Source organism: Macrobrachium rosenbergii, chromosome 2 (genome assembly GCF_040412425.1).
Source record: "Macrobrachium rosenbergii isolate ZJJX-2024 chromosome 2, ASM4041242v1, whole genome shotgun sequence".
NCBI lineage: Eukaryota > Metazoa > Arthropoda > Malacostraca > Decapoda > Palaemonidae > Macrobrachium > Macrobrachium rosenbergii.
Genome location: NC_089742.1, coordinates 50,156,771 through 50,171,770, shown reverse-complemented (window position 1 = coordinate 50,171,770; position 15,000 = coordinate 50,156,771). Strand labels below are relative to the sequence as shown.

General features: G+C 37.6%; 2 protein-coding genes across 21 annotated transcripts in view; both read left to right on the top strand.

Moving 5' to 3' along the window:
* The window catches only part of enc (encore), a 292,147-nt gene that overhangs the window by 75,116 nt on the left and 202,031 nt on the right, over window positions 1–15,000 (top strand). The window lies entirely within an intron of this gene.
* Window positions 6,021–6,413, top strand: LOC136843019 (uncharacterized). The gene has a single exon (XM_067111011.1). The coding sequence runs from the start codon at window positions 6,021–6,023 to the stop codon at window positions 6,411–6,413; it is 393 nt and encodes a 130-aa protein (XP_066967112.1).

The following is a 15,000-nucleotide window of genomic DNA, read 5'->3' as shown; positions in this document are numbered from 1 at the left end:
AGTGGCTCTTTTGGTGGTCGTGTTCTAAATAATAATAATAATAATAATAATAATAATAATAATAATAATAATAATAATATAATAATAATATCTGGAACCCTGCCAATTTTTTTAACTGAATCCATTGAAAGTTGTGAAGTACCTTTTTTAGTTTTCTGTAAAAGAAAACTGTTGAGGCGGCTTTGCCTGTCCGTCCTCACTTTTTCTGCCAGCCCTCAGATCTTAAAATCTGCTAAGGCTAGAGGGCTGCAAATTGGTATGTTGATCATCCACCCTCCAATCATCAAACATGCCAAATTGCAGCCCTCTAGCCGTAGCAGTTGTTATTTTATTTAAGGTTAAATTTAGCCATGGTAGTGCGTCTGGCACAGCTTTAGGTGTCAACACACAGGCCACCAATGGGCCTTGGCTGAAAGTTTCATGTGCCGTGGCCAATAGTTTCATGGCCCGTGGCTGAAAGTTTCATGGGCCCCGGCTAGTAGTTTCATGGGGCGTGGCTGACAGTTTCATTCAGTATTATACGCTGTACGGAAAACTCGATTGCGCCGAAGAAATTTCGGCGCATTTTTTACTTGTTTGATATTTGGATTTACTGTATGTCGCCTTTTGGAAATTCAGTCACAGAGTTTTTACAATTTACAGTCAAGGTAGTCATTTTCATATTTCTTCTGAATTCTCAAATAATATTCGCGTGTTGCAGCAAAAGTCGTCTTGTCACTGTGCACTCTTCTAAATGGGGCCTCATTGGAATTTATGTTTATCTTCTCCTTTGTGGAGGATTCCCTCTCTCTCTCCTCCCCCCTCCCTCCCTCCCTCCCTCCTCCCTCCTCCTCCTCCTCCTCCTCCTCCTCCTCCTCCTCCTCCTCCTCCTCCTCCTCCTCTCCTCCTCTCTCTCTCTCTCTCTCTCTCTCTCTCTCTCTCTCTCTCTCTCTCTCTCTCTCTCCAAGTGGAGGCGTCCCCTATACAAAGAAGGCATTCTTTCCCCCCGATAAAAGAGAAGCCCTGAAATATGTAGAAGACAGATTGTAAAGCAACGTCAAAGAAGAACCGTAAAATATGCCGCTGGCAAAAGAAAAACGTCACCCATCTCTTGTATATACACATCTCACTCACACCTACGTCCTCTATTTAAAACATTTGATGGTCTTCAGGCGTCTAACGTCTTTTTTGCAGCTCTTTTTTTTTTCCTTCTCATTTTCCTGAAGGAGCAGCCAGGAGGATATTTATATTTAGAGTTACAATGCTTTTATGTTAAGACAGTGGTAGTTGCAGTTATTCAGTGCTTTTTCTATTATATATACATGTGTGTGTTTGTAAAATATATATATATATATTATATATTATATATATATATATATATATATATATATATATATATATATATATATATATATATATAATATATATATACACAGTATATATATATACATATATAAAAGTTTATCTATTTATTAAACAGTAAAGTCACCTGTTTGCAGAATGGTGCAGGAATGTTTAAGTGCAATTTTAGCGGCAGACTGCTTAATTTGTTGAACTTTTCTAGTTGGTATATTTTCATGTCATTTTATTATTTTGTGATGCTGCTTTAACTTTAAAAAATAGATAGCCAATGCTTAAGTTCTTTTGAGAGAGAGAGAGAGAGAGAGAGAGAGAGAGAAAGAAAAAGAGAGAGAGAAGAGGATACTCTATTGCTGTGAATAGAGTATAATGCAGTTACTAGTTGCTGAATGTAGATTAACATAGAGCCTTTCTTGAGAGAGAGAGAGAGAGTTCGGACTTGTTGGAAATTTGATATTACACGGTAGGGATGAGTGGTGCAGTGTGAGAGTGGTGACTTACATGTCATCTGTTAAGCTATGTGGTGTGGCTGTTTCTTTGGAAATTTTCCACAGCATAAACAAAGTGTATATTCTTATTTCATCTGTTCAGAGATGACCATGGAAGAGGAAGTGGTTATTGTCTTTAGCTGTTAGGAGAAAATCTCTCTCTCTCTCTCTCTCTCTCTCTCTCTCTCTCTCTCTCTCTCTCTCTCTCTCTCTCTCTCTCTCTCATATATTGTATGTATTTTTATATATATATATATATATATATATATATATATATATATATATATATATATATATATATATATATATATGTACATATACATGTTATATATATATAATTTATATATATATATATAAATAAAATGTGTGTAACGACAGAATGAGACACAGAAACAAAAACAAAAAAAATAAATAATCACAGCTTGCCAACTTTCTCATAATATGTACAAACACGAGATACAACGGCGGCGGAACAATGAAACCCTTAATAAAACTACTACGCTGCATCATTAGTCAGTCAAAATTCCCGCCTGTGTATGCGAGAAGTACGTGGACGTGAAATCATCTCCTTGCTTTGCCAGGAAGGTAAGCAAGAGTCCCTCAGCGATTGCAGCCTTTACACGAATAGACGTGACGTCAACATCTCGGACCAAAATATTTCTTTGTGTCATAGATCTGCTTTGGGTCACATTCTTGGGAACGGAGGAGGCGTTTCCAAGACTGCTTTTCTTTTTTTTCTTTTTCTCTTTGGTTTTTGTTTCTGCTGGTACAGGGCACATTTCTCTCTCTCACTCTCTCTTTCTCTCTGTATAATGTAGGATAATCATTGTAAAATGGAAATAAAGTTTTGATTTGACTCTCTCTCTCTCTCTCTCTCTCTCTCTCTCTCTCTCTCTCTCTCTCTCTCTCTCTATATATATATATATATATATATAGGATAAGCATTAATAGGATGGAAATAAAATTTCATTTGAATTCTCTCTCTCTCTCTCTCTCTCTCTCTCTCTCTCTCTCTCTCTCTCTCTCTCTCTCTCTCAGTAGCACAAGTAACTCTGGTCTCGTATTTTTGGACTCACACAGTTAGTGAATTTTGGACTAGGTTGCTATTCGACTGTTGTGGGTAGTGGCTGAGAGAAGAAGAAAGAAGAAAGAAAGAAGAAAGAAGAAGAAAGAAGAAGAGAGAAGAAGAAGAAATTAAAAGAAAACAAAGCGAATGATCAGTTTTCAGTCAAAATATTTGTCATCACATAATTGAAAGCAGAATGACCTCGACGAGAGTATTCATAAGCTCTCTCTCTCTCTCTCTCTCTCTCTCTCTCTCTCTCTCTCTCTCTCTCTCTCTCTCTCACTGTATAGTTTTTTATCGTTTATGAGCTCATGACGGTATCTTTAAGAAACGCTCGAAGTTGGTGCTTATGGTTTTCCTATCTTATTTATAAATTTTTTTTTTTGTTTTGTTTTCAAATGTAGATATATTGAGTTGAGTTGTATGCGGTATAATATTTATTTGTTTTGGTTTTGTGTAAAAGAAAACTGTTATGCAGGCTTTGTCTGCCTGTCCGCACTTTTTTCTGTCCGCCCTCAGATCCTTAAACCTGCTGAGGCTAGAGGCCTGCAAATTGATATGTTGATCATCCCCCCCTCCAGTCATCAAACATACTAAATTGCAGCCCTCTAGCCTCAGTAGTTTTTATTTTATTTAAGGTTAGCCACAATCGTGCTTCTGGCAACGATATAGGTCAGGCCACCACCAGGCAGTGGTTAAAGTTTCATGGGCCGCGGCTTATACAGCATTATACCGAGACCACTTTTTTATATATTAGAAACAGTTTCTTACGCACAAAGTATCAATAATATAAATATTTTTTACGGTTTATATATCACTTCCGAACTATTTCTTATAAACTCACAGTGCATATAGAACGTGTTTTTTTTTAGTTCTTTAGATTTTTTTAATTATATTGTCTTTTTGTTTATCTCCCTCCGGTTATATAAGCATGTATGCATTGCATTGATGGGTAAATGGCTGCTGTTTTTGTAAACAACGAGAACAGCATTGCTTGGATTTACGTTGTGAAGACTGTAAATTCATCTAGGAGTTCAAAGGAATCATCACAATTTGAACTATGGTAACCGGCATGCCTTTTGCTTTGATACAAACAAAGCCTCCCTCCCGATCATTCATGATTGTTACAGCTGCTTCCTTGACGTGGCATTTAGAATTTTTGTCCATGCCAGGAGTTTACAATTTCACGCGTATTATTAGATCACCTACTAATATTAACGGCTATTTTTGATGAGAATGGTAGCTGGGTTTGTCCTAACGCTGTCACATATCTGTATCTTCATTTCGTCACAGATGCTGTGCCCTTGTTTGGCAAACTTACTGAATGATCATGCCCGTTCCCTCCTGAAAGTGGCGCGTGTCCAAGTGTAGACGATTGCCACATACTTCCCTTCATACATTAATCGTTGGACTTGCTCAGGCTCCTCTGGGCTGTTCACCTGTCCTGAGGAAAAGGTTGGGAGTTTTTTTTATTGCGGGAAAATGAATGAATTCATTTAAAAAAAAACTAAAATAGACTCGTGATCTCTCGGGAAGACTGTACGAGGTGGTATCGCTACGTGGCATTCGAAGTACAAGTAGAGATAAGAAGAAAGTATTTCAGAGAAGCTTTCTGAAAACGAAAGTGATGACGAATTCCTCGGCAGAAAGCCTGGGTTAGAGAGAGAGAGAGAGAGAGAGAGAGAGAGAGAGAGAGAGAGAGAGAGAAAGAGAGAGAGATACTCTGTTGTTATCAGTCAGTATAATTCAGTTATTGAAACTCTCAATGAAAACCAGTCTTTTTATTGAGAGAGAGAGAGAGAGAGAGAGAGAGAGAGCGAGAGAGAGAAATACCCTGTTGTTATCAGAGAGAGAGAGAGAGAGAGAGAGAGAGAGAGAGAGAGATACCCTGTCGTTATCAGTCAGTGTAATTCGGTTATTGAAACTCAGTCTTTTTCTTGAGAGAGAGAGAGAGAGAGAGAGAGAGAGAGAGAGAGAGAGAGAGAGAGAGAGACTACATCGAACTAACCAGGATATCCGTGACTTACCCGTCTTTAGCTCTCAGGGTTCAATATTCAATCACATCACTCATGATCACGTCATGTGACGACGACTCCGAGGATGAATAGATAAGAACAGAATCATTTACGGAGAACAGCTACCATAAGCCGCATGCAACTAGAACCTTATTTGTAGATATCTGTGAACCGTAATGACCTTCTGCCGTCGAGGAAAACGGTTACCCTTCCATTGTTAATCCCGTTTCTGAGAAGTAACGTAGCCTCCAGCATGTTTGACCAAGGATAAGCCAGAGTCATAAAATAAACAAGTCGAACGGGGTTAGCTCGACCTAATCTCGCAGTCAGAGAGGCGAATATGTAAAGGTCATGTTTGCCTAATTTTGTGTTAACTGGCTGCTTAACATAACCTACGGCATAATCGTGTTCGTGGTTTTTATACGCGTTGCTAAAATTGGAGGTTTTTGTACTTCACTAAATATGATAGCCTCCTATAGCTGATTTTTTTTATGGTAATACATTTAGCGATTAACGGTTTGTTACTCATTGAGTAAAGAAGCTCTGTAAACCAATAAGAATTACATCAGGAGTAAACGTTAACTCTCTCTCTCTCTCTCTCTCTCTCTCTCTCTCTCTCTCTCATATATATATATATATATATATATATATATATATATATATATATATATATATATTATATAATATAAACAGTATATATAATATATATATGTATATATATAATTATATATTATATATATATATGTGTGTGTATACACGCATGTATGTATGATAATATGTATACAAAATGAACTGAGAATTGATTTAGTAAAATTATACGTTGGCATAATGATATTCGACGTCATTGAGGCCCCCCCCTCAAAAAAAAAAAACAAACCCGGAGAAAGAGAGAGAAGGATAACTTTATGCATTCTCATCTTCCGAAAGTGCCTCCAGAAATCCTTGGTTTGCCTGCCCAGGAGCAATTCCCACGGCAATAAACCCCAGTAATAAGGTCGTCCTCGAGAGAAATCACCTTGAGAAACAGGCGATGAAGGGGAAGCTAATCTGATCTTAGTGACCCGAGGAAGAGGACGACCGAGTAAAAAGTGGCAAAGATGACAAAAAAACCAGATGATTCTGGGAATAACAAACCTGAGGAGTTCTGAAACAACAGACCTGAAGATCCCAGGAACAACAGACCTGAGGATTCCAGGATTAACACACCTGAGGATTCCTGGAACAATAGACCAGAAGATTCCAAGAACAACAGACCCCGGGATTAACACACTCGAGGATTCCTGGAACAACAGACCTGAGGATTCCAGGATTAACACACCCGAGGATTCCTGGAACAATAGACCAGAAGATTCCAGGAACAACAGACCTGAGGATTCCGGGAATGATAGACCTGAAAATTCCGTGAACAACAGACCTGACGTTTCCGGGAACAATAGACCTGAGGATTCTGGAAACAACAGACCTGAGGATATAAGGATTCCGGGAGCAACAGACCTGAGGATTTGAGGATTCCGGGAACAACAGACCTGAGGATTCCGGGAACAATAGAGCTGAGGATTCCGGGAACAACAAACCCGAGAATTCCGGGCAGTATGTTATTTTGTATTATCCTCCATATTTTCTGTAATTCTGTGGTATATTTAAATGATATTGTCTCATAACTTAAACAACAAACCTGGGGATTACGGGAACAACAGACCAGAGGATTCTGGGAACAACAAACCTGAGGATTCCTGGAACAACAAACGTGAGGATTCGGGGAACAAACTTGAAGATTCCAGGAAAAACAAAGCTGAGGATTCCTCAAACAACAAACCTGAGGATTACGGAAACAACACACCTGAGGATTCTGTGACCAACAAACCTGAGGAGTCTTGGGAACAACACACCTGAGGATTCTGTGAACAACAAACCTGAGGATTCCGGGAACAACACACCTGAGGAGATTTTTTTAACGACATACCTGGGATTCTTGTGAACAACAAACCTGAGGACTATGGGGAGAACACACCTGAGGAGATTTTGTTAACAACAAACCTGGGGATTCCGGGAACAACAGACCTGAGGATTCTCTGAACTACAAACCTTAGGATTCCGGGAATAACACACCTTAGGATTCTGTGAGCAACTAACCTTAGGATTCTGTGAACAACAAACCTGAGGATTCTGTAAACAACAAACCTGAGGAGTCTGGGAACAACAAACCAGAGGATTGTGGGAACAACAGAAGTGAGGATTCCAGGAACAATACCCCTGAGGATTCTGGGAACAACAAACCTGAGGATTTCATGAACAACAGACCGGAGGATTCCAGGAACAACACACTTGAGAATTCCGGGAGCAAATCTGAGAATTCCATGAACAGCAAACCTGAGGTTCCGGAAGCAAACCTGAGGATTCCTGGAACAAGAACTCTTGGTTTACTTTGTGATGTTGATTTTGGTATTGTACTAAGTTTAATGTAAGTTTTTTCTCATTGACGCATTACTTTTATAAGTGATCACTTTTAAACCCTTGACTCAACCATACAAGAAGTCTGCTTGCAGCTTCTGGGTTTAATGTGTAAATGGGCCGTAGAACTTGAGGTGAATTCATTTGTGAATCAACTTTGAAGTGTCTTATGTAGGTTATATGTGTTGACATTTTACATCTCTGCACCTGTCTATCTTTGTATTTGCGCTGTTAGAAGTTGGAATATAAATGTTGCTGTATATCTAAGTCAAGACTAATGGGACTGGAAACATGATGCCTTGTTGTATGTAAGGTCTGGAGATAAAATGTAATATGAATAGACCAGGGAAAGGGTAGGCCTAATAACGGAAGAAGTAAGGTACGCCTAGCCTGTAAGAAGGTGGTTATAGAAGTTAGGGAGCATAATTAGGCAGTAATGACATTGCTCAGTGGTGGAGGCAAGAAGCAGTGGGAGTTCGATTGTTGCTGATTTCTTTGGTAAGTGGCCCTCTTGAAGTTGTCTGAAGGACCCTCATTCAACTCAGAGGAACAATGGCTGAAATAATAAGCTTAAACTAAAGTTCATAATAAGTCCTCACGTGAAAATAAAAGGAGGTGGTACAAAGTCTTTCAACTTTTACTCCAAAGTCATCGGAATTAAAGTTAAAAGTCTTGGTACCACCTCCTTTATTTTCACGTGAGGACTTATATACATCATCCACGGGACCATTGTGTAAATACAAGACTCAAACTTAAGTTTGCTAAGGCACCTGGCAGACAGAGAGAGACGGTCTTTCTACTTCAGGATTTCCTGTCTCATATTCTTTCATCCTTTGAGACATAGACAAGTCACTTCTTTCCTAAGCTTCGTCTACAGAACAACAATAGGTTGTCTTGCCTACTGGTCTTCCCTTGAAGAAAAAATACCTGGAGCACTACCTGGACCGTAAGTCTTTAATCTTCAAGGTAGCAAGAATGCTATTGCTATCACGGGCAGAAGTAATGGATGAGGTTGTAGAATCAGACAAGGATTTTTTTTTTTTTTTTTGGATATGGTCAAGGAAACAGCGAAGAGACCAGGAAGGATTGCCTTGTTATGGAATTGAAAAGGATTTTGTTCACGACAGATCATGAATAGTGTCAGAGAATTTCAAAGGTTTTGAGTTGAATAAATAGTCACTAATGTTGGATACTTAATGATGAATAGTTTGTGTCTTTGTAGTAATAACAGAGAAGCCAATGGCGTTATTGCTCCCCTCTTCAATGTGGGGTTCATGGAACAGTTTACATTGGTGTAAGTTGAAGATTCTAACACAAAAGGCTTTGAACAATGGTGAAAAGATGATTATTGAAGAAAAGCAACGTCGTTAAAAGAATAACACCGACAGGGAAAGGCAGCTGATAATGGATTTGTAAGGTAGATATTTCAGTCAAACAGTATCGTGTAGATTCAAGATCCACAAGGCTACTTGATGTTTGTTTATATTTCATTTATAGTACAGCAAGCACCTGTATCGTACCCACTTGCATTCAAAACTCGAAGCTGCACCCCTCGAAGCCTTTAAATATCTTATTGGGTTTCTGTGTATTGCAGCAATACCCAAAGTGTGAAGCTGCAAACCCTATGCTCCAAAATAATTTTTGACTTGCACAAGGCGTACTGGCGAGAATGCTATTGTTTGCATTCTTGGCAGTCTGCAGGGGAAACAGAGAAAATATTGTTGGTCTCACAGTCCGAGTGGGTGTGTGCATGTGTGTGTGTGTGTGTGTGAGTGAGCTAAATGTCTATATGTATGCATTCACTTTTCCTGTGTATGTCGTTTGTTTTGATTACGTTTCGTAGAGTGAAACATACAGTTTCAGATTCTGTTTTTTATTGCAGTATCAGCCATGAATCATCGGAATTATGGTCTAATAAGACTTTTATAAGCGTTTATTTATTTATTTATTTATTTGTTTGTTTATATATTTATTTTTTGAGAGAGAGAGAGAGAGAGAGAGAGAGAGAGAGAGAGAGAGAGAGAGAGAGAGAGAGAGGTCGTTGGTGAATTCTAAATATTAGTCCCCAGTTGAGACATTGATTTTATAATTATTATTATTGTTTTAATTTTTTTTTTAGAGAGAGAGAGAGAGAGAGAGAGAGAGAGAGAGAGAGAGAGAGAGAGAGAGAGGTCGTTGTTGAATTTCTAATATTAGTCTCCCAGTAAAGACATTAATTTTATAATTATTATTATTATTTTTTTTTTTTTGAGAGAGAGAGATTAATTTTATTATTATTATTATTATTTTTTTGAGAGACAGAGCGAGTTAGGTCGTTGTTGAATTCCTGATATTAGTCTCCCAGTAAAGACATTAATTATATGATTACTTATATTTTTTATTTGAGAGAGAGAGAGAGAGAGTTGGGTCGTTAGTGAATCCCTAATATTAGTCTCCCCCAATTGGGGATCGTATAATTGGCCCCCCTTAATCATTGTCATATTTTTGCCCGGAAGAGGGATGATCTTGGGGAGACACCTGTAATCAAGGAGTATTCTGAAAGAATTAAGGTCTTTTGGAGGACAAAGTTCACCGTCCCCATTTGGCGTATTATTAGACACCACTCTCATTATCTACAAATTGCTCGGTCGTGAATATTGTCAGGTCTGCCATCAGTCCCTCTTGCCACTTCTTGCTTTCCTTTATCTCGAGGTTGGAACTCCAAAAGAGAGGTTTCCCCTTGTGGTATGAAGCGAATTATATTTCTCGATGATTGAAGAATTAATAGAAGTCTTTTCCTACTCTTATTCACGATAATAAATCCGAGGTCGTGAGAGATCGTGTCCAGTTTCAGATATATTCATTCGATTCGAATGGCAGGTCTGGTAATTTTAGTAAGGAAATCGTTGAGTGGAGTATTCCTTATGGGATGTATATTATTGACGCTGGAGCCCATTCTAGTTCACTGCCTTGGATATTTTAATCAGAGGCAGGAATACCTACTTGGTGGATCCGTAACTGGTTAGATTTTTTAAATTTCTTATTTTAAAAGAAAACTATTGTGCCAGCTTTGACTGTCCGTCCGCACTTTTTCTGTCCGCCCTCAGATTTTAAAAACTACTAAGGCTAGAGGGCTGCAAATTGGTATGTTGATCATCCACCCTCCAATCATCAAATATAACAAATTGCAGCCCTCTAGTCTCAGTAGTTTTGATTTTACTTAAGGTTCAAGTTAGCCATAATCGTGCATCTGGCATCGATATAGGACAGGCCACCACCGGGCCGTGATTAAAGTTTCATGGGGCGCAGCTCATACAGTATTATACCGAGACCACCGAAAGATAGATCTATTTTCGGTGGCCTTGATTATACGCTGTAGCGGCTGTACAGAAAACTCGATCGTTTTTTTACTTACTTTTCAAATCACCCTCATTAGAATCAAGCAGCGGATCATTCTTGCCCTGGGGTGACAAACCTGTCGATGGCAGGGTGGCTCTTGCGTGACCATATTCACTTCAAAGAATGTTTGGGCTTTGCCAACATTTTCCTTCGCTGAGGTATGTCTTTGTTAGTTGTTGTCTCATTCCTGCTCTTTCTTGGCTTCTTTCTTATTTCCTCTGATTTATTAGCGGTGCTTGTGAAGCTGCCACAACCTCTCCGGTATTGCTTTTTATTATTACCATCTTTTCTCCACGGCCTCTGATCTTCAAGTCCCTTTCCCACCAGCACCCCTTCAGATCATCGTGACTCTCTCTCTCTCTCTCTCTCTCTCTCTCTCTCTCTCTCTCTCTCTCTCTCTCTCTGAATACCTCGATGTACCTCTGACCAGGTTGAAAATGAAACTGTGATTGACACCGACTGACACCAACTTTTTCCTGTGTCACCTCAAATCCTCAAGCACCTTTCCCACCAGCAGCACCTCTTCAGATCATCATCATCATTCTCTCTCTCTCTCTCTCTCTCTCTCTGAGAATACCTCGAGGTACCTCTGACCAGGTTGAAATGCCTTGAATCTTCAGTCCTCTTTTCCCACCAGCACCCCTTCAGATCATCATGACTGACTCTCTCTCTCTCTCTCTCTCTCTCTCTCTCTCTCTCTCTCTCTCTCTCTCTCTCTCTCTCTCTCTCTCTCTCTCTGAGAATACCTCGACGTACCTATGACCAGATTGGAAAGGAAATTGTCACGTAGTTGAATGCACACTCACTCACGTGTATTATTTTGGAAATAATGACGTGGCAAGGAATGTATTTATCTGGGATAGATTCAGGTACGCGGATAGTTAACTTAGCTTCAATAAATGAGTTCCATTGTTGTCTTCACAGTTTTTGATAAAAGGTTCACAGGAAACATTAAATGGAAAGAGATTAAGTGATATGAATGATACTCTAGCAGTGTAGGTTTCAATACAACCATGAAACAAGAAACGTGGGATTTCCAATTATTATTATTATTATTATTATTATTATTATTATTATTATTATTATTATTATTATTATTATTATTATTATTGTAAAAACATTCACAATCTCGTGAAAAACAAATTGTGTAATAAAAATCCACAATTATGGAAATAAACTGATTTTGTCTTTTGCATAGTAATTGTAATACAGTTTGCTATATAAGTGTGGATTTTTATTATACAAAGAAAATTATTATTGTTATTACAGTTTACTATACAATTGTGGGTTTTTATTATACAAAGAAAATAATAATAATAATAATAATAATAATAATAATAATAATAATAATAATAATATAATAATAATAATAGTAATAATAATAATAATAATAATAATTATTATTATTATTATTATTATTATTATTATTATTATTATTATTATTATTATTATTATTATTAATGCGAAACAACCCATATAAGTCTTTATTTCACTAAGTTCTCAGAAGCCTCGCCTCGGTACCTAAAAAAAGAAAAGCACGAGGAAGGAAAGTATAATTAGGCGCCATTGAAAATAAATAAAACCTTTAAATAAATATAGATAAATGTACAGTATGCTTAATGAATAGCGGTTGGTTAGGAAATAGCTCTGGGGTTATAAAAGCAGCGGTTCACGGCGCTGTAAATTAGCGTTCCGGTCTCTCCTAAACTTGAGAGTATCGCCATCCACTAACTGTACTTGTTCTTTCGTTACGGGTCAAAGACAGTGTTTCTTAACCTTTTTCAATGTATGCACCCCTCTCAAATCAGCAGTCAGTTCTGGCACCCCTGAATTGCTGAAATAAAAAGAAAAAGAAAATAATAATAATAATAATTATTATTATTTTTATTATTATTATTATTATTATTATTATTATTATTATTATTATTATTATTATTATTATTTTCTTTTTGCGGAAAAAATAACATGCGTTTATATATTTTGCTTTAATTATTCATAGGCATCTCGTACCCCTTAGGAACCGGCTTCCTAGGTTATTATTATTATTATTATTATTATTATTATTATTATTATTATTATTATTATTATTATTATTATATTTTTTGTTTTTTTATTTTTTCGCAGAAAAAATAACATGCGTATATAGAAATAGGTTTTACTTTAATTATTCATAGGCATCCTCTTCGCACCTCGTAGGGATGCGAGCACCCCTGGTTAAGAACCACCGGGTTAAACCGACCCTGTGGCAGCACGGGCTCTTACTCCTAGAGAAGTTTGTAATATTGCGCTGTAGCTGTGTCCTGAATGCTCTCCTTAAATGTTCATATACCACGCGTGTTTATGTTTAGAAACGATCTGTAAATGCTTCCGAAGCCTTCTTAATCATTATTATATTCACGTTTATTTTTGTAAAATTTTGATCATTGAACTTTTTTATTTTTTTTTTTTTTGCATAGTCTACCTCATTTGCCGGAAACCAAAGTGCATAGGATTAATATATTCATTAAGCGAGTCCGTCAGCTTGCTTTTATAGTGATTTATATTAATTGAACAAGGCTGTTTATTTGCTTTTAAATTGATCTATAACCTTTTACTTTCAGCGTTTCTTCTCACTGTTTAAACATGATTTTAAACTTAAGCATTTAAAGTGTATATCCGCGGTTTTGGTTGCTCTGATTCTATTAAGTGAAGGTCAAGTGGTCAAGAGTCTATGGATAAAGTTCTTATCCAGAGGTGAGAGTGGAATGTTTTTTTTTATATGCAGAGTTTTTTTATGTGTGTGTGTGTGTGTGTATGTGTGTGTGTAGCGAAAAAGATGCCTGTGATCCACGAACACGAAAGACGGCAAAAGAGCCGATTATAAAAACAGCCATAGACTCTGATGTTATCGCGTGTCACGCTTTTATTAGACGTTTATCAGTCTTGTATACTTCCTTATCGGCTCTGGCGTCAGTCTTGGCAAAGAGGGATAATGCTCCACGTAGGCAATAGACTGCCAGAACAATATTGGCACTCTTCCAGTCCCTTTTTAGAAGAGAATGAGGTGGGCCAAGGGACTACACTTGGTTCCGTAGCGGATGGTATAGACTGCTCAGTGGGGCTCTCACTCATGCAATCAGAATTAGGGTGGTGGTTTGTGAATACTACTTCCTGTCTCTTGCTTTGTCAGAATCATTTTCACCAGTTAATGTTTATCTTGACCCAAGACTCGCGGGAACATTGTTTATATCCTTTTAGAAGTCCATCTCAATACTACCCCTTATTGATGACTTCGATGTTATAAATATTTTTCTCATGGGGCATTTCATGTTTATGGAACATTTCTTTTCTCAGGATGTTACAAAGGAAATGGTGATTTTCTCTTGTTTTAGCAGTGTTTGTGTTATTCTCCTGTCTTGGAGAGAGAGAGAGAGAGAGAGAGAGAGAGAGAGAGAGAGAGAGAGAGAGAGAGAGAGAGAGAGAGAGAGAGAGAGAGAAGTGTGTATTAGTTTTTTCTTACCATTGGTTGGCTGAGGTTTCATACCAAGAACATTTCTGCCCCTAAATGGAAAACTGCATTATCTGCAAAATTTCGAAATTGAGATATGCCACCTATTGGGCTCGTGAAACACTAATACACAAGTTACTGCAGTTTCAGAATGATTCGTCCGTGCTTTATTTAGGCGGGTCCCATTTGCAGTATCTGAAAAATCAGTAGTGAGGCAAGGGAAAACTGCAGTATCTACCATTTTTCTCAGTTTTGTATTTTTGTAGATACTGTAGTCTTCCATTTTAGGGCAGATTTGTTCAGATAACTGTACAGCATTTATACCTTTTTCCTTTTTCGTCAGTTTCTCCTACTTCATTTTATCAATTTCTCTGAGTTATTTTATCAGTTTCTCTCTTACGGACTCTCTTAGTTATTTTGAGAAGACGAGATATTCCACGTAAACTTCATGATTTTCAGGACCACGTAAGTGATAATAAAAGTGACGGTTAGAAAATATCCAGTTCCCTATTTAATGTCTTTATTGAGAACTGATCTCAATACAGGCTCGCATTATCTATATCGCAGTAAGGAGAAATAAAATATATTCCATAAATACCTACTGACTGACCACACCAAAAAGTGAGTTAACCTGAAAATAAATTTTTTTTTTTTTTTATCTTTCAGGTGAGTTGATCTTGTTCAAGAAGGATATAGGAGTGAAGGTGAGTCATGTTTTGGCGCAGGTAAATGGTAATTGAATTAATAAGTAAAAAGCCACAATATTGTATATGAGCG